Raw genomic sequence first — 21103 nt, 5'->3', positions numbered from 1 at the left:
GTTACAGAGGATTCCTATCGCTCGTACCTCGAGGACCTGGTCCTTCGAACCTTGCCGGAAGCGGCGGTGAAGGAACTCGATACGAAGCTGACACTGGGTGAGATTGGTGCGGCGATGGCCGCCCTCCCTCGTGCTAAGACCCCTGGCGGGGACGGGTTCTCGGACGAATTTTATCACTCCTTCGGGAATGTCCTGTCTCCCCTCCTGTTGCAAGTCTACGATGAGGCTCTACATACTGGTACCCTTCCGTCCACCATGAATCAAGGAGAAGTATGCATGATATTGAACCCAGGCGGTGATAGTAGTGATCCCGCGGCGTACCTCCCTATCACCTTGATCAATACGGATGCAAAAATCCTTACTAAGTTGTTGGCCACTCGCCTTGCCCCGCACATGCCTCGACTGATCCATTCGGACCAGTGCGGGTTTATCCCGGGTCGTAACACGGCGATGAATTTGCGCCGCCTGAATCATGTCCTCCATGAGGTGCGAGGGAGAGAGGGTCCTCATGTGTTGGTGTCAATTGATTTGGCTAAAGCTTTTGATACGGTACATTGGGGATATCTAATGCAGGTGCTCCAGAAAACGGGATTCGGACCTGGATTTCGCAATTGGATCCGAGTGCTCTATGGAGCGCCCCGTGCCAAGGTTCGGTTGGGATCGGCCCGCTCGGAGGAATGGCCATTGGAGAGAGGCACCCGGCAGGGTTGCCCTCTCTCCCCTCTCCTAATCGCTCTCGCGATTGAACCCCTCGCCGTTTCCGCCCGCACTGAGCTGCAGCAATGGGGGATAGGGGTGGGTGACACTATCAATGTGGTCTCACTCTATGCTGACGATGCGCTGTTCTATCTGACCTCCCCCTCTGAGGCCCTCCCCGCATTGATGCGGATACTTGACCGTTTTGGCGCAGCCTCTGGGTTGCGTATCAATCTCAACAAATCCCTGGTTTTACCGCTGACGGGCTGTGTCCCGGGCCCGGGAATGGATGTGCAGTATTTGGGTCTCCGTTGTGAGCGGGAGGCCTTCCGGTATCTTGGCATTCAGGTGGCCGCATCTGATGGGGCCCTGCTGACTTACAATGTCGACAGAGTACTCCAGGCCCTCCACAGGTCTGTTACCTTTTGGAACACGCTTCCTCTCTCTCTTATGGGGCGGTTGGCGATCGCCAAAATGGTGATGCTCCCTAGGATCTTATATGTCTTACAGAACACCCAATATCCCTTGCCTCCCCGAGTGTTCCGCACACTGGACTCTCTCCTCACCTCCCTGCTTTGGGCGGGTGGGCGCAGCAGGGTAGCGTTACGCACAGTAACGCGGTGTTGGGAAGAAGGAGGCCTTGAGGCCCCGAGATTTGACTTGTATTATTATGCAGCGCAGCTTCTCCCAGCCGCAAGGTGGTTCGCTGAGGAGGAGAATTGGGAAATGGCACTACTGGCTGGTACAGCGAATGAGAGAGCCCTACGGGAGGCCTTGATGCGGGGTCGCGGCGCCGATAACAATCTACCATATGTGGTGCGTCACACGGCCGGAATTTGGCAACGGTTCGTCGAAAAGGTGCTGCGGCGGGCGCCGTTTCATAGGGAGCTCCCAGTGTGGATCCTGGCCCCGATACTCCGCTTGGAGGAGAATATGTCCTACCGGGAGTGGCGCTGTGGCGGGTGCGAGACTCTGGCGGACCTCTACCCGGATGACTCCTTCGTATCCTTCGAACGTGCCATGGAGTCCTTTGCGCTAAGCGGGGGACAGTACCTTCACTACAGAAGTATCCAGGACGTGGCCAGAACAACGTGGCCCCAATTTCCGGAGGCACCTCCGCTCACCTGCACTCTCGACGTTATTTTATCCTGTGGGAGAGGTAAGCGGCTGATCTCCCTGCTTTACTCGGCCATGCGCCGAGACTCGACCCCCCCGATCGCACCGGCTTGGGAGGCAGACTTGGGGGTAGAACTGGGACCTGATCAACAAAAACGAATCGGGCTTCTGACCCGTAATGTCTCCTGCAATGCATGCTTTAAACTTATACATTTCAACTTTGTCCATCGTACCTATGTGACCCCTATCTCTCTACATCGCATGTCGGCGGATAAGCGACACAATTGTCCTAGGTGTGGGGTGCAGAGAGCGTGTTTTCTGCACCTGGCGTGGGAATGCCCTCTGGTTCAGGACCTTTGGCGGAAAGTGGTGGCCCACGTTGCTCGAGCCGCAAAAATTAGGATTCTCTTAAGCCTGCTCCACTGTCTCCTGGCGCTAGTGCCCAAGCCCAGGAAAGAAGAAGCTGTCTTATAAATTCTTGCAACTCTTGCTAGTTTTGGCGAGGAGGCGCGTAGCTATCACCTGGATGGGTCAAAGGGCGCCCGAAATTTCCCTTTGGCTGAGGGATGTGAGAGAATGGGCCTTAGCTGAGGAGACGCATATGCAGCGCACTCGCAGGGACGAGAAGCTGCAGGATGATCTGCTTGCTTGGAGGATGTTGTGCATGGAGGGGCTGGCGGAGGAGGATTCAGATGCCACCAGCGCTGAGTTGTTCACTCCAGCTGACTCGGAGTCTGAATGTGCTGGGGGGGGCCGAGTTGGGGAGGTTGGATCCGGAGTAAGGACCCTATGTAGCCACGCCTACATTCTTTGGAACGCTTACTTATACATAGCTGTGATCCCCATAGGTCCTTATTATTTTATACTGACTGTGCCTTAGCTGGGCCTCATGTACTTGACCTGCCTTGCTTGATTCTGTACTAATGATACCATACTTGGGGTATTTGGTTCTTGTTAACTGTTACATAGAATAAGTGTATAAAAATGGAAAAATTTGCGAATACAATGATAGTTTCATGTCCTTAGTGCACAAATCCACTTATCCTTTCTTTTTTACATGCCGTGTTCCTACGCCGCCCAGCCTCCGGGATGTGGGCCGTATATGGCTGTGTATTACCCCTGATACTGCATGTTCACCATTATTGTATACAGACGGTCTGAATACTTCTGTACCTTGTGCCATGTTACACTGTCGCAATAAAAATATTTCCCCCCCAAAAAAAGGCTGCTCAATGGCTCCTACATTGTTCACGCTATATATTAATGGTGTTGTTGCCCGGATGCTGACTGCAAATGTGGACGCCCCTTCGTTGGCTGGATCCAAAATACCAATTCTAATGTTTGCAGATGACACTTTGATTTTATCCAAAACTCCAAGTGGTTTACAGCACGCTTTATCCATTTTCGATCAATTCTGCAAGGACCATGGCTTGGAGATAAATGTGGCCAAAACTAAACTGGTGGTTTTTAACTCTCGTCGTAGCGACAGTCCCCGAATTGTCATGAATGGCAGAAACTTGGATGTGGTAAATGCTTTTACATATCTGGGAATCCACGTTTCTAATGACTTAAGATGGACTAAGCACATTGACATTGCAACCGTGAGACATAAGCAAATAGCCGGTGCATTGGGCTCTGAACATCGTAAATCCCTAACAAAACCGGTTAAACCAGCATTACAGGTGTACGAGGCTGAAGCACTAGGATCAACCCTTTATGGTGCAGAGCTATGGTGCTATGAGAACTTGCAACCATTACAAACTGCTGAAAACAAGTTTTTTAGACTCATTACTGGTCTTCCTAAAGGGTCTCCTTTGTTACCACTTAAGTTGGATCTGGGTAGGAAGTCAGTGGTCGACCTTGCAAGGTTGCGCCCAGTGTTGTACTGGTGCAGACTTTGGACAACACCTGAACTTTCATATTATGCTGAGGGGTTTAAGGATGTTATCAGAGCTGATGTTTTCCATAAAATAGGTTGGTTAAAAGAACTCAGAAATATGTTGGGGGCTCTTGGTTTACATCAATTATGGGAAAATCCCGAGAGTGCCTCTTTTCCATCAAAACAAATCCTTAAAAAGATCTATTGGGACAGGGTGGCAGCACGAATCTGGAATGAAACCAACCCAGAGTCTATGGCGGGAAGATTCTTGGAAGCAAAGACCCTCCCCAACTTTGAACCATATTAGGATGTTATCACCAACTCAAGGGACAGGAGGTTACTCTTCCAGATTAGGGCTGGCGCCATACCATTGAGATCTTTGACTGGCAGGTGGGGCGGCTCATCAACTAAAATCTGTCCATCTTGTGGAGAGCATAATGAAACATTGGGCACTTTTTATTGGTATGTAAATCATACGTGGAACCCAGACGTATTTGGCTAACTCCGATGTGTAAAAATTTAGGAACGACAAGCAGTGCGGTAGCTTTAAGAATTATTCGCACTAATTCATCACTGCCTATATTAATAGCTACTGCCAAATACCTGGGGTGGTCATGGTCAATTAGACAAAAACTTACAAACAGACCATTGTAAATAACGTGCTGTAAAAACATCTGCAACTTTTAAGCTTTTTATATTTTAACTTCTTTTTAACCTACTGATCTAATTGATGTATTTTTAAATGTCTATCGTTCTCTTTTTAAGAAATACAAATCAAGTTTTTTAATGGATTTTTATGTATGTAAATGCTTTTATGTGTTTATCACGAATAAAACAAATTTTGAAATTTTGACTTGAATATATATAGTGACCTATTTGGATATGAACCTACTCTTCCAAGAGCAAGCAGTGGGTTTAAACACTTTGAGGACTGAAATATTACAAGAAATCATAGATGTATATTGTTTGGCAGAGAGAGCCGTGCCAGACTTGGGAACCAAAAGCAGCTTTGGTAAAAATGATCAAACCAGCCTTGCTCCCTTTGTCTCCTAGCTCAATCTCTTTTTACATCCATCTATTTTTTTCTCGCCTTTTCTTTTCTCTCACCCCTCTCTCTCTCATTCTTCCCCTCTTTTTTCTCTCTTTTGATGACGCCTTCCAGTTCCCGCTGCATTAACCTCTAGGAGTTAAAAAGGGCACTAGGGACGGCCCTTAGACATTCAAAACCAGTGAAATGCCCCATGGAATAATGGCCTGTCCGGCCCTGAGAGAGAAGATTTATCAGAAGCAATGCTGATTCTGCCTTTCCGCAGTGAAGCAAAATGTCTCCTTCATCCCAAAATTCCATTTGCTGCTCTTTTTGAAACATTGGCACTAAAGAATTATTGGGAAAGCTCAATAAATGAAGATTAACCATTTTTTCATTCTACTCCATTTAGATTCCCAATTTGGTAGGGAAGTTGAAAGCATGTTGAGCATCCGGAACCAGATCTTAAAGCAAAAATCTATGCAACAGGGTAGGTAAATGCTGCAATTCTATAAAAGGCCAGTCTCCGGCCTTGCTGTACAAATTACAGCTTTGCCTTCTGCAATATCCATCTTTCTGCACTATGAGGTTGTCTAATCGGTGGTAAATTATGGAATCACTGTGCTTTAACCAAATTTTCACATTCAGTGATTTAAATTCTGAACATGATTTTCTTGGTGCTTGTGGGCTAAGTGGCACATGCATGCGTTAAATGATATTCTTTGGTGGACAATCATGGTATGGTATGGGAATGGTGTAAATTCTTAGGGCACAATCATAAGGGCTATGGAAAGACATGTATTTATTCATTTATGCTCTTATGTATTTATTTGTATAACATTTGGTATGACGAAAGTATGGTAAAACCTGATTTTGTTTATCTGAAACTATTATGTATCACAGTGCAACCCTCCTAAGATTCTTGGAAAGTGCTGGTGTATAAACACAGCAAAAGTGATCATCTCAGGCAGGGTAAAGATTTGGGATGGAGCAACTGTGAAAAGGAATCTGTTTTGTGCGATGTGGGCACTAGCATTATATTGACTGCCCTGTGAAGTCTATAAAAAAGCAAAACTTATTCAGGAGGTTCTGTTGGGCAAAATGTAATATTTTTTATGGCTGGCGCTGTTATAGCAGGTTTGTGCTGCGTGGTGCATCCAGATTTCTGAAGCGTCACTCATGGCCATCATCGGAACACCATTCTATTCTCCCTTGCCAAATTTACTGATGCTGATCGATAAATTTGGGAGTGAGAATACGTCATTGATCTTCACAAAAGTCTTGGAAAAAACAGCCCTTAGTACTTTAGAACTCCAGAAGTTTCAACTTTGGTGTTAAGTGATATGGTTGGAACACAAAAGTGGACTGGTTACAGGGATGAAATTTTTCCCGTTGAACATTTAAAAGAGCTTACACATGAAGACTTTTTACTACTTATTTACTTTCTTAGCAAAACCGGCATGGGAGTTGTATTTCCTTCTACTTTTCAAGGTAAAATTATTGAGAATTCTACAATTCTTGAAAATAACTTCTATTGCTCTTACTAATCAGAATTTTGCCTTTGGTAAATCACCACATGTTTTGTTGTGGGCGATATCCCTTGGATTATGGATAAAGAGGATGGATGTCTAGGGGTAGTGCTAGATCTCTTGGAACCTTTTTCAGTTACAGTGCCATGCAGAGTGACCTAGTGCTCAACCCTGTCACCAATAAATATGAAAGAGTTCATGTAGCTTCATTGATATCTGGTGGCTGGGTAAGGCACCTCTTTCAATCAGTATAACTAGACCTTACAATTATATCTCAAATACCCAGATTTTCTAAGGCCCTGTGCCAGTCTAAAGTAATGCAAAGTTCGCCTCATTCTTCCACCGCAAGATCGCCGACATCCACAACAGCTTCGGCGCCCCACCCACGCACCCAACCGTCGAACCAATGCCCCCCACCGCCACCCTTCGCACCTGGACCACGGTGACCACCGAAGACACAGCCCGCACGATGAACACCATCCACTCCGGATCACCGACCGACCCCTGCCCACACCACGTCTTCAACAAGGCCGACTCCACCATCGCACCCCAACTCTGGAACATCATCAACGCCTCCTTCAACACCTCCACCTTCCCGGAGAGCTGGAAGCACGCCGAGATCAGCGCCCTCCTGAAGAAACCTACAGCGGACCCCACCGATCTCAAAAACTTCTGCCCCATCTCGCTCCTCCCTTTTCCTGCTAAAGTCATCGAGAAGATAGTCAACAGACAGCTGACCGCCTTCCTCGAGACGAACGGATCCCTCGACCCCTCGCAGTCCGGCTTCAGAGCCAACCATAGAACCGAGACCGCCCTCATCGCAGCCACCGACGACATCCAGACCCTGCTTGACAAGGGGGAAACAGTGGCCCTCATCCTCCTGGACCTCTCCGCTGCGTTCGACACGGTCTGCCACCGCACCCTAGTCCAGCGCCTCAGCAACATTGGTATCCAAGAGAAGGCACTGGAGTGGATCATCTCGTTCCTCGCCGGAAGAACACAAAGAGTCCGCCTCCCCCCGTTTCGCTCCGAGGCCACCGAAGTCATCTGCGGCGTCCCGCAAGGATCTTCACTCAGCCCCACCCTCTTCAACATCTACATGAAACCTCTCGCAGCCATCGCACGCCAGCACAACCTCAACATCATCTCTTACGCCGACGACACCCAGCTGATCCTCTCCCTCACCAGAGACCCCGACACCGCCAGAACCTGCCTACACGAAGGGATGAAAGACGTCGCCGAGTGGATGAAGAACAGCCGCCTGAAACTGAACTCGGACAAGACGGAAGTCCTCATCCTGGGATCTTCGCCCTCCGCCTGGGACGACTCCTGGTGGCCCCCAGCCCTGGGCACCGCACCCAAGCCAACCGACCACGCACGCAACCTGGGCTTCATCCTGGACCCCTCCCGCTCGATGACCAGACAAGTCAACGCCGTCTCCTCATCGTGCTTCAACACCCTGCGTATGCTTGGCAAGATCTTCCGCTGGATCCCGACCGAGACCAGGAAGACTGTCACCCAGGCACTCGTCACCAGCCGACTGGACTACGGAAACGCCCTCTACGCCGGAACCACAGCCAAGCTACAGAAAAGACTCCAGCGCATCCAGAACGCCTCCGCCCGACTCATCCTGGATGTCCCCCGACGCAGCCACATCTCCAGTCACCTGAGGAACCTGCACTGGCTCCCCGTCGACAAGAGGATCACGTTCCGGCTCCTCACCCACGCACACAAGTCTCTCCACGACCTGGGCCCCAAGTACCTCAACGACCGCCTGACCTTCTACACGCCCACCCGCCAGCTACAGTCCACCAGCCTCGCCCTCGCAGTCGTACCACACATCCGAAGAGCCACCGCCGTAGGAAGATCCTTCTCTTACCTGGCTGCCAAGACTTGGAACTCGCTCCCCATCCACCTTCGGCTGACCCAGAACCATCTCGCCTTCAGGAAACAACTCAAGACCTGGCTGTTCGAGCAGTAGCATACCCCTCCCCCCAAGCGCCTTGAGACCCTCCCGGGTGAGTAGTGCGCTATACAAATGGCATGATTGATTGATTGATTGAAAGTTGTGCACAGTATTGATTTCCAGTGCAAAAGGTATACTGTGATGGAAAGGGCTTTCTCAGTGCAAACGCAGCCTGTGCAGCTTTGCATCAAAGCGGGTGTTACTAGGGCATTACTTGGGTTTAGGTTAAGCCTGATCTACCAAGATAGCCAGACAAGGCACAGCAGTAAAAAAATAATACCTCTCGTAACAGTTGCTAAACAGGAGATTTTTTTTCTCTAAAAAACATGCATTGTGTCCATGCAGAAGTGTACTGTACACATGCAATGCTTGGGATCCTCTTTTTTTTAATCTATACAATGACATTTATAGTGTAAGTTTATGCCTCCCATACACATCCTATGCCAGACACTCACCAGGATGTGCGTTACACTGAAAAGAAAGTAAAGGTTTAAGTGACGTTATAGTTAGTTAGGTGTAAATGTCAGTGCCAACATTTTAAACTAAAAAAACAACTGAAATTCACCAGTTATAGTTGTCTCTAGAAACTATAACTCGTATTACTAAGGTAACTGGCGACCCTAACATGCACATTTACTCACCAATGTTACAGTGATATTATCAATGATGTTGAAGAACATATCATGAGGTTTGTTTTCTCATTGAATTTCAATGGTTTTTATTAATTTTTTAATAACACTGTTTCAAATCTTAGTCCAGTGTCGCAAGTGGAGAATTATTATGTGGAGTGTTGTACTGTACAGTTGAAGAGAGTGCTGTAAAGTTTGTCTTGGAGTGGAGTATTGTAGATTGGAGTAGAGTACAGTGTAGCAGCGTATCATACAGTGTAGTATATTGTTATATAGTGTAGTGGCATGATGTCTCATATAGTGGCGTCAAGTATTGTAGACTGGAGCAGCAACTTGCACATTGGAATGGCGGATCGAATAGTAGAGTAGGGTGTTGTACACTGTTATATATTGTCATAGACTATCATAGATTAGAGTAGAGTGAAGTAGAGTGGAGTAGGGTGAAGTAGAATGTCATGAAGTGGATAATTGTTAAGTGAAGTGTCGTAGAGTACAGTGGAGGAGTGTGTCATGGAGTGGTGAGTCATGGAGTACACCACCCCATGTAGTGGAGTGGTGTATCAGAGAAAGAAAGTGAGTGGTTTGTTGACGAGTGTCATACAGTTTAGTACAGTGGCAGAGAGTGGATGGGCATTTAGTGGAGTAGAGTGCCATAGTGGCATAGAGCCCAGTACAGTGTTGTAGAGTGGAGTTGCATACAGTAGAGTACAGTGTTGGACGGTGGAGCGTTGTAGAGTGGAGTATAGTGCAGTGGGATACAGTGTTATAGGATACAATGCGATAAACTGGGGTTGAGTGGAATGGCATACAGTGGAGTAGATTGGACGACAGTGTCAGAGTGGAGTAAAGTAGGGTGCAGTGGCATTCAAAGAGTTGTGTACAGTGTCGGATAGTGGACTAAAGTAGAGTTGTGTTGTAAAGTGGCATACAAAATATTAGTGTTGTACAGTGGAGTGAAAGGGTATAGACATGAGTTAAGTGTTGGAAAATGGCATACAGTGTAGTACAGTGTTGTAGAGTGGAGTTGCATAGAATATAGTAGTGTGAGAAACAGTGGAGCTGCGTAGAGCGGATTGTTGTATAGTAGTGTAGAGTGAGGTAAAGTATTGTACAGTTGAGTGGAGTGGTGCAACTAGTGTGGAGTAAAGTACAAAAGAATGTATTGGTGATTCATAGAGTAGAGTGTACTGCATACAGTTAAGTGTTATAAACTGGAGTGGGGCCTCGTACAGTAGACTGGAGTGCTGTGTTGTATAGAAAAGTGGAATAAAGTGTTGAACATTGGAGTGTACAGGCATAGAGTGGAGTATAGAGTCGGACAGTGCGGTATACAGCCATAGAGTGGAATTGAATGTTGTAGAGTGCCATGAAGTGTTGTAGACTTTTATAGAGTGGAGGAGAGAGTCATACAATGGAGCAGCATAGAGTGGAGTGGAGTGGCGTACATTGTAGTGGCATACAGTGGATTACTATAAAGTGGAATAGCGTATAATGGAATACTGTACATTGGAATGGCATAGAGTGGAAAAGCATAGACTGGTGTGGTGTACAGTGGAGGGTGTAGAGTGGAATAGGGTGGTAGGAGTGGATTAGAGTAGAGTGTGGTGTTCCACATTGAAGTGGCATAGCATAGAGTTGATGTAGCTGTGATAAATTGGAGTGGCGTCTCATTCAGCAGAGTGGAATGCTGTGTCGCACAATGTTGGAAACTGTAATAGAGTGTTGTACTATATAGTGTATGGTCATAGAGTTGAGTGCCAATTTGGACAGACAGTGGAGTGTACAGGGATAGAGTGGAGTAGAGTCTAGCAGAGGGGCATAGAATGTAATAGTTTTGTAGAGGAGAGGAGAGTATACTGGAGTGGTGTAGAGTACAGTGAAGTGGCATAAAGTGTAATAAACTGTAGTAAAGTAGCGTAGACTGGAGTTGTGTATTGTGGAGTGGTGTTGAGTGTAATAACAAAGTGGAGTAGCGCTCAGTGGAGGTGGGTGGAGTGGGATACCATACAGTAGAGTGGCATAGATTGAAGTTGTGTACAGTGTAATAGCGCAAGAATAGCGTAGAGTGGAGTACAATGGAGTGGCGTAGAATAGCGCAGAGTAAAATAGCATAGGGTTGAGTGGCGCATAGTGGAGTGGTGTACAGTGGTGTGGGGTAGAGTGAAATAGCATCTAATGAAGTGGCAGAAAGGGGAGTGGCATCCAAATGACTAGCCTAGAGTGGATTGCTGTACACTGGAGTGGCATAGAGTGGAAATGTGTGGAGTGGAGTGACGTACAGTAGAATGACATAGCCTGGAATAGCTTACAGTAGAGTAGGGTACAGTGCAGTGGTGTCAGTGCAGTGGCTTAGACTGGAATGGCGTACACTGGATTGGGGTACAGTGTAATAGCATACAGTGGAGTGGAGTCCAGTCCAGTGGAATAGCGTGGGGCAGAGTGAAGTGGAGTAGCATACAGTAGAGTGGGATTCAGTGGAATAGATTAGAGTGAAGTGGCATACATTGGAATGGCGTAGAGTGGAATAGCATATACTGGAGTAGCGTATAGCGGATGAGCATACAATGAAGTGACTTGGGGTTGCATACAGTGTAATAGCGAAGAGTGGACTGGCGCAGAGCGGAGTTCTGTCCTGTGTAATAGCATAGACTGAAGTGGCGTAGATCAGTGTGTTGTACAGTGGAGTGGCATAGAGTGTAATGGTGTATATGGAGTAGCATACAGTGGAGTGTTGAATAATGGAGTGGTATAAACTGGAGTGGCATACAGTGGCGAAGGGGCAGAGTGTAGTAGCGTACAGTGGAGTCCATTGGAGTTGTGTCCAATTGAATATCGTAGAATGAAGTGGCATAGAGTGTAGTGCCATACACTGGATTGGCATCGAGTGATGTAGTGTAGAGTGCAGTGGCATAGAGGTGTATAGAGTAGAGTGGCATACAGTAGAATGGTGTAGAGTGGAGTGGCAACATTGGTGTAGCATACAGGTGTATGTCAAATTTAGCAGCAATATAGATTATGGTGTGCAGAGTAATGCAGAACAGCGAATTGTGCTGCTGTGTTTCTCAAGATTTACCAATCAATGCAGGGCCATGCATGGTGGCCTTGTGTTGCTTTGTAAATCTGATTTAAATATTGTGTTTCCCATGTGACACTATGTGTGACACAAAGGTACTGCAATCCAATAATACCTTAATTATATTTTGAGTGTTGGTATACTGGTTTTGTTTTCCTCTTTCTGCCAATCTCTTCCTAGAAATGCTCTTTATCTCCGTTGCCATGACGGCAGAGAACCTTGCACCTCCATCCAAGAAAAATAGGCTGTTTCCACGTCCATCCCTTCACCAGGTGTGCCCGTAGCAAAAACCAGGGAGGACCAGGACCGACAGCATATGGGCCTAATTATCGGAGCTCCTGGGGCACATATTCCATTCTACCAGGGGGGCCCAAACTTTCTCCTGGCTTCTCAGATAACAAGCCATATCCAACTGACTTGTGCTGATTATACTTTTGATACAGTCAGAAAAACAAGGTGGGTTTGTGGATTTCCAGAGCATACAGATCTCTCTTCTCGCCAAAAGAATCCCATAAAATATAAATCTGGAGATAACCAAGTTTTTTGGGGTTGAAACATCTTGATAGAGGCCAAAGAAAATAAGAACTGGGCTTACCTCCACTTATTGACCGGTTACTTCTCCCAGGAACTTACATATCTTAACCCAATAACTAGAAATCATTGGGCACATCATAAACATATGAATATCGTCAGCTGAGGGGTGCTTACATCTTGGACAAAAATACGGGTTCCGGCGATTTTCGACAACTTGATTGGGGACTAATAAACCCTGTATGTGGTAAAAAGATGATTACGCTTGAGGGCAGCAGCTTTCACACCTGCTCGTAGTATCGCAAAGGAGTCCAACCAAACCTCTTTCATATTTTCACCCATTGACTCCTTAGCCCAAAGTTTTGGGATGTCCAAATCTAAAGTGTCATCGGCGTCTATCAGAGTGTTGTACCACAGGGATACTTCCTTTTTGAATGAGCCTACTCTCATCTTCTGATTAAGCAAAGCGTCTTCCTCCTCCTCAGCCTAATACTGTCTTGCCCACCAAGTGGAGACTTGATAGTACTTGAATCTTGTCTAAAGTCCCCTGTTACAGACGCTTAAAAACTCCCAGCTAACCAAAGAAGAGGCCTCTTTCAAATCTCCCCAGCGTAGTAATCCTGCACATTTTAATGGCAAGCTAAGCTGATCCCTCAAGCACTCAGGTGTCCTGGGGCAGTCCCAAATCGGGCCCAGGAAGAATAGTAAGGAACTCCTAGTTGTTTTTTGTAGTACAACCATGTTCTCAGGTCCCCCTGCAGAATCTTCAGCCTCACCTTCTTAAAATACTTCGGATCCCCGTATTTAAAAAGGAAACTACTCTGTCAGCCCCTCAAACCATTTAACATTGCCCCAAAAAGTATCCCCATGGATGACTGGTCAACCTTATTTATCAACATACGAAAATTCTTAAAATGGAAAGCATAACAATATACCATTAAATCCGGGAGAGCCAACCCCCCCCCCCCACCTTTTCCAGCCTCCTCCTAAGCAGTTTCCATGATATCCTTGATCCCCTAGAGGAGCAAATAAAACTGCCGGTCTTCCCTTGTATCTTGGCTACCTCCATCTTATTAAAAGGTAGGGGAATAGAGTTAAAAAGAAAAGTCATCTTAGTGAGGACAATCAGTTTGATGAGATTAACCCGGCCGTAGATATTTAAAGGTAAATTTGCCCACTGTACCAAAAGCCTCCCAACCTCCTTGCTGAGTATCTTCCAGTTTGTTTTAGTGACATCTTCCAACTTATGTGTGATTATAAATCCCAGATATCTCATTTGGGCCTTACCGCCTGGGCTTTGCCTAACTTGGTTCCACTCCATGATTTCAGTCTTCCCACTATTTCCCTTATAGCCTGAAATCTCCCCAAAAATTCAGCCTTAGCCACTAGATTAGAAATTGCCTCCCCTGGATTGATGGTATAAAGTATAAGATCATTGGCATACAGCACCAGTTTGACTTGAAGCCTCCAAATTTAAACAGAAGAATGCGGGGGTCGGCTCTTATCGAGGAGGCAAACAGCCCAATATAAAGGTTAAATAAAAGTGGGGATAGAGGACAGCCCTGCCTGGTCCCTCGTGTAATATTAAACCAGTCCGATAAGAACCCGTTGACCAATACCTTCGCTCTAGGCATATGATATATATTTTTGACTGCCCTTATCATGTTCCCCGTAAACCCAAACATTTTTAGGCCAGTGGACCTGGTCGAAAGCTTTTGCAGCGCCGACCTCTACTATCGTTAATGGCTAATTATATGTATTGGCCAAAGAGACCACTCCCAGCATCAGAAAAGTGAGCTCATTTAACTGCCTCCCAGGGATAAAACCTTTTTGGTCCTGATGTATAACTCCCTTGATAACCTTGGAGAACCGACAGGCCAATATCCCAGGGAAGACCTTGCAGTCCGAATTCAATAAAGATATTGGCCTATACGACTCAGCTACTAGGGGATCTTTATTTGGCTTCAGTATTAAAGTGATAGTGGCTTCGGCCCATGAATGCGCAACTTTTTCCCCATCAAGAAAATAGCATTAAATACATTTTTAAGCACTGGGACAATTATATCAATTAGTTTAGAATACATCTCAATAGGGAGACCGTCAGGGCCGGAAGCCGTTCCCCCTGCCATCTTCCTAATCTCTGCCCTAACTTTGTCCTCCATAATGTCTGCTACTAGAAACTCTTTTTGATCGCTATTTATTCTCGGGAGGTCAGTCTTCTTCAGCCAGTCCTCTATAGTAGTCTCCTTCCCAGGTGAAATATCATCACTATATAATCCACACATATATCTACGGGCCTCTGCACATAGTTCGGGGTTTGTATCTAATATGGCCCCAGTATTGCCTTGAACCACACACTATTTAAATGAGGGTCTGAGGGCTACTTTAATGACTCTCTACTGGATACATGCCCCTAAATACAAGACTAGTTACAACAAAAGGTATCCAGGAGTCACAACCAAGTTTCTCTCTTAAACAAAACTGCTACACGACAAAAAAATAGAATGTGAGTTGAACACAGTTGTGTATAAACACCATTTAACCACCCATACATGCAACATGCAATCAAGGTAGGAATTTCTCCCATCAGTTGTCTCTCTGTACCGCCACTGTTACATCATTTGGGTTCTCCTTACCCAGGAGTTAGTATACAGACAGTCACACTAGTTGGAAAATAGAGACTGTATGAGTAAGGAGACTGACATTAGTTTTTTCACAGAATGGTATCAGTATGGTGTCGGTGTGATGTTTACAACTGAAAAAAGCAGTGCAAGGGAAAGTAAGTGAAGTGAATAAAATTAGGTGGAACTGAGTAGAATAAGTATTTTAATGTTTTCTCTCAGACCCCTAAGCTTAAAAACAAGTGAAAAGTGAAAGAAAGTAGATTTGACATAATATCTACTCAGCAAGTGGTCGACATGTTTCTGCATAAATGGAATTGATCCTATGCATTCATCAGGACCCAGTTGTTGCTACTGCTGTATTTTAATGTGAGAAAATAGGAATAAAAGGAATAATATCACCTGTTTTTTTCAGGTGTAGATTCTCCACCATAAACTAAAATAGTCGTGTATGTAAGAAAAGAAAAAGAGAAAAACAAGCATATTTGTAAAAGAATGCACTCTATAGTAGTGATATTCTTGTGATCATGTTTTTTACAATTTAATTGACATGATATCACTCACCCAATTTCTGTGGGGATGGCGCCTCACCTCACCTGGCTGCAGCTCAGGTAAATAAGGAGCACCGCTCTGTTTAGCAAAATACAATCATGAAAACACTCAACCAATTCATAGCAAGGCAAGAGCAAATGATGTTCTTAGTTTCATGTGTCACAAAACCAAACAAAATCAATGATCGCAATGTTCTTCATTATAATACCCCACATGCATCAGAGGTTCGATTTATCTACCAGCATACGAAATGTATACATGAGGTATCACTAGATCCCAGAGTCACCATTAGTTTGTAATGCCAAAGGAGGAAGAAACATGTATCATTTGTCGCTTCCTTTCACATTATGATGTAATATCAAGAGGAAACACTGTGCACAAGATGTGTTTCGCACAGGATTTGCTTTGAGTGTTTGAAAGCCGTGATCGACTAGATATTATTAAAACATGAGCCGTCTCTACCCTCAGCAAAAACATGTAGAGTATGGGCGTCTCAGTTCTTACAAAAAACGCCCGACAAAGCGTTCACTCATCAGCCATACGTTATACCACGCCTGCGAGGAACGTGCCAACTGTAAACAAATACGAGATCTGGCCATTCATGTATAGCAGAGGTCAGCGATTCCTCTGTTCGTCACCCACACGCTACACAAGAAGCGCCGCTCGTGCAAGAACCGCCGCATGCAGCGGCGGTGAAAGGAAAACAAAACAGAACCCTCCACCCGCTTACCTCTCCGTCGGTGTCTCCCAACGTCCCTCTGGGCTATACTGGGGAGGCACTGAACGGAGGAGCAGGCGGATATTTCAAACGTGGCACCGAGCGCGCAGGGGTATCTGGGAGACGTAGTTTCTGTAAGTCACGTGTTAGGAGAAAACGTGTATTACAGGCACCCCACTGTTACCTGCCCAATTGTAATGAGTTTTAGCACATATTCATGCCGTTTATTTAGAAGGGAACCCCTTTATTTTTTTACGAATGTAAAAAAATAAATCAACAATCAAAAATCAAACCAAGATTTCAGAATCATATAGTGATCCAAGCAATCAATGCTACTAAATGATAAAGGGAAGGGTAGAAGTCATATGCAGATTAATACCCATTTAGTGTCTAGTAGTTATTATTTTATTTGCCTTGAGCTTGGTATTATTAATGAAGCCTATGTATTATTATATGAACCATATGTACATCATAGTAGATTAATGGAACTATGAAGGAAGTAAAGAAACATATGCATTCAGATGTTCTTGTATTGATTCATAAGAAAGTGGGCTCCCTCGGGTAACAATCAGACATCGTGTTATTGCAATGACTTCATAGTGACATCCAAGGTATAGGTTCGTTAAGACCCTCCTTGTCACTGTTCAACTTATAGACCCACCTTTGTTCAATCTTGAACAAAAATTTACCTATATCTGGACAGTGATCTGGTATGTTGGGCTGTTCCAGTATAGTCCATGTAAAATCATTGGGGCCATGTCCCTTTTCCAAAAAGTGAGCTGTTAAACGGGTTGCTTGTTTGCGGCAGCGAACAGTGCTTTTGTGTTCACCAATGCAAACTTTTGTCTTCCTGGTCGTCATGCCCACATATCTTTTTGGGCATGGACAGGTGATCATATAAATTGTGTTTTCACTATTGCAGTTGGTGAATTTACGCTGTTGCCATGGACGCATTGTTCCTATGTCTACCGTGGTCGACTTTGATGTCTGAGGACAGGCAGAACAATTTCCGCAAGGATGATGCCCTTGTACAGGCGGAAGATCCCACAAGGTTCCAACCTGTCTGGTCAATTTATTTTTTGGTCTGGTATGGACCAGTTGATCTTTTATATTAGGTCCTCTCTTGAAAGCGAAAAGAGGGACAGGTAAAGTGTCCCCACTCGTATTCAAGATTGACCAATACTTTGTTATGATCTTGCGTACTTGGTTAGATTTTGTGTGGAACGTATTCACATGACATTTGCTTTCAAGAGAGGACCTAATATAAAAGATCAATTGTTCATGGCCCCAATGATTTTACATGGACTATACTGGAACAGCCCAACATACCAGATCACTGTCCAGATATAGGTAAATTTTTGTTCAAGATTGAACAAAGGTGGGTCTATAAGTTGAACAGTGACAAGGAGGGTCTTAACGAACCTATACCTTGGATGTCACTATGAAGTCATTGCAATAACACGATGTCTGATTGTTACCCGAGGGAGCCCACTTTCTTATGAATCAATACAAGAACATCTGAATGCATATGTTTCTTTACTTCCTTCATAGTTCCATTAATCTACTATGATGTACATATGGTTCATATAATAATACATAGGCTTCATTAATAATACCAAGCTCAAGGCACATAAAATAATAACTACTAGACACTAAATGGGTATTAATCTGCATATGACTTCTACCCTTCCCATTATCATTTAGTATCATTGATTGCTTGGATCACTATATGATTCTGAAATCTTGGTTTGATTTTTGATTGTTGATTTATTATTTTACATTCGTAAAAAAATAAAGGGGTTCCCTTCTAAATAAACGGCATGAATATGTGCTAAAACTCATTACAATTGGGCAGGTAACAGTGGGGTGCCTGTAATACACGTTTTCTCCTAACACGTGACTTACAGAAACTACGTCTCCCAGATACCCCTGCGTGCTCGGCGCCACGTTTGAAATATCCGCCTGCTCCTCCGTTCGGTGCCTCCCCAGTATAGCCCAGAGGGACGTTGGGAGACACCGACGGAGAGGTAAGCGGGTGGAGGGTTCTGTTTTGTTTTCCTTTCACCGCCGCTGCATGCGGCGGTTCTTGCACGAGCGGCGCTTCTTGTGTAGCGTGTGGGTGACGAACAGAGGAATCGCTGACCTCTGCTATACATGAATGGCCAGATCTCGTATTTGTTTACAGTTGGCACGTTCCTCGCAGGCGTGGTATAACGTATGGCTGATGAGTGAACGCTTTGTCGGGCGTTTTTTGTAAGAACTGAGACGCCCATACTCTACATGTTTTTGCTGAGGGTAGAGACGGCTCATGTTTTAATAATATCTAGTCGATCACGGCTTTCAAACACTCAAAGCAAATCCTGTGCGAAACACATCTTGTGCACAGTGTTTCCTCTTGATATTACATCATAATGTGAAAGGAAGCGACAAATGATACATGTTTCTTCCTCCTTTGGCATTCCAAACTAATGGTGACTCTGGGATCTAGTGATACCTCATGTATACATTTCGTATGCTGGTAGATAAATCGAACCTCTGATGCATGTGGGGTATTATAATGAGGAACATTGCGATCATTGATTTTGTTTGGTTTTGTGACACATGAAACTAAGAACATCATTTGCTCTTGCCTTGCTATGAATTGGTTGAGTGTTTTCATGATTGTATTTTGCTAAACAGAGCGATGCTCCTTATTTACCTGAGCTGCAGCCAGGTGAGGTGAGGTGAGGCGCCATCCCCACAGAAATTGGGTGAGTGATATCATGTCAATTAAATTGTAAAAAACATGATCACAAGAATATCACTACTATAGAGTGCATTCTTTTACAAATATGCTTGTTTTTCTCTTTTTCTTTTCTTACATACACGACTATTTTAGTTTGTGGTGGAGAATCTACACCTGAAAAAAACAGGTGATATTATTCCTTTTATTCCTATTTTCTCACATTAAAATACAGCAGTAGCAACAACTGGGTCCTGATGAATGCATAGGATCAATTCCATTTTTGCAGAAACATGTCGACCACTTGCTGAGTAGATATTATGTCAAATCTACTTTCTTTCACTTTTCACTTGTTTTTAAGCTTAGGGGTCTGAGAGAAAACATTAAAATACTTATTCTACTCAGTTCCACCTAATTTTATTCACTTCACTTACTTTCACTTGCACTGCTTTTTTCAGTTGTAAACATCACACCGACACCATACTGACACCATTCTGTGAAAAAACTAATGTCAGTCTCCTTACTCATACAGTCTCTATTTTCCAACTAGTGTGACTGTCTGTATACTAACTCCTGGGTAAGGAGAACCCAAATGATGTAACAGTGGCGGTACAGAGAGACAACTGATGGGAGAAATTCCTACCTTGATTGCATGTTGCATGTATGGGTGGTTAAATGGTGTTTATACACAACTGTGTTCAACTCACATTCTATTTTTTTGTCGTGTAGCAGTTTTGTTTAAGAGAGAAACTTGGTTGTGACTCCTGGATACCTTTTGTTGTAACTAGCCCAGTATTGCCTTCCCTTAGATTTCGAATTAGGAGTGATGGTATACTGTGATAACTTTGCAGTATACTGTGGTACATGGCAATGACATGCCAGTATCTTATTGGGTAATTAGTGTTTTAGGGACTGAAAAGGCAGTCCTATTGTTTTTACTACACTTTGGCCGTGTTTATTGTTAGGGCCTTAGATATAGGTTAGTTGGTCCTTACCCATTACCACGTTAGTGATAATAGGTAAGGAAATGTATTTATATATTTTTTCAATACATTTTTAAATAAGTTTACAGCCATACGCCATGGCATTTTCAAAAAATGTTATGAAATTCAGCTAAAGTAGAGCAGTGACAGATATCACTACATTTAAATGCCTTATAACTTAAAAAATACTTACCCTGCTTAACTACCACACCCAAAAAGCATAATCTCTATAATAAGCACCATAATGTATAATCCTGGCAAACTGCATGTAAATCTATTTAGCTGTTTTCGCGCTACATTAAATACAGTTGTCTAAGCGAAATGCATTGCTGGAAAAACGTGTTATGTGACTCCCTTTTATCTTTAAACCTCCTTTACAATTCACCATAAACTTTACATACTCTCAAAATGTAGAAGATGCTTCAGGTCTGGAAAATTTTGTAATAATTAGTCAAACAGGTGGAAAGATATTAGGGAGCTAGTATCTGAGGAATTCCAATCTTAGGGACATACTCCATATATCTCCAGTGGCAATCAGATTTAATGTGATTTTTCTTTTTTTCTGTTGTATTTGTTATGTATTTATTTATTGGTTTACATAATCATTTGACTATAAGTGTGACTTTTAGTTCATGTATTAATTCAGAAACTTGACATATGTAGACTAGTTTTTTTAGCTTCTTTGCTATTTTTAGTAGGATTGTGCTACGTAGTAGGCCCAAGTTAAAAGAAAGCCAATCATCGTTGTAATAAAAAAATATGATTATTAATTGTTTCCTAAAAGCCAATTATCACGTCCTCCATATAGTAGTTTGTAGGTCAAAGCTAGGTCACTTTTCCATTTTGGTCCTCAGGTGTACATAAGGACGATTGATTTTGTTTGGCTTGTTAGGCATGGTTTTATTTTGTGAGCCAGAGAGCATGCACAGAAAACATATGTAGATTAAGATGTATTCTATTTTTTATGTATTTATTTATCGGTGTCCATTAGTATGTGGCCATAAATGGATCTTTCAGTTGTCTGTTGTAAATCTGACACTTTACATATGCAGTCTAGTTTA

At 44.1% G+C, this 21103-nt stretch overlaps 1 protein-coding gene across 2 annotated transcripts in view; it reads left to right on the top strand.

Annotated features, from left to right (window-relative positions):
- The window catches only part of MYLK (myosin light chain kinase), a 1918108-nt gene that overhangs the window by 756162 nt on the left and 1140843 nt on the right, over window positions 1-21103 (top strand). Inside the window, exon 5 of one of the 2 annotated variants that reach the window (XM_078682035.1) lies at window positions 5131-5208. The exons of the other annotated variant lie outside the window; for it this stretch is intronic. Coding sequence (XP_078538161.1) covers window positions 5131-5208 — 78 coding nt within the window. The remainder of the gene's footprint in view (window positions 1-5130; window positions 5209-21103) is intronic. 2 annotated transcript variants of the gene reach the window in all.

Source organism: Lissotriton helveticus, chromosome 3_1, assembly GCF_964261635.1.
Source record: "Lissotriton helveticus chromosome 3_1, aLisHel1.1, whole genome shotgun sequence".
NCBI classification, from domain to species: Eukaryota; Metazoa; Chordata; class Amphibia; order Caudata; family Salamandridae; genus Lissotriton; species Lissotriton helveticus.
This window is presented reverse-complemented; position numbering and strand designations above follow the sequence as displayed.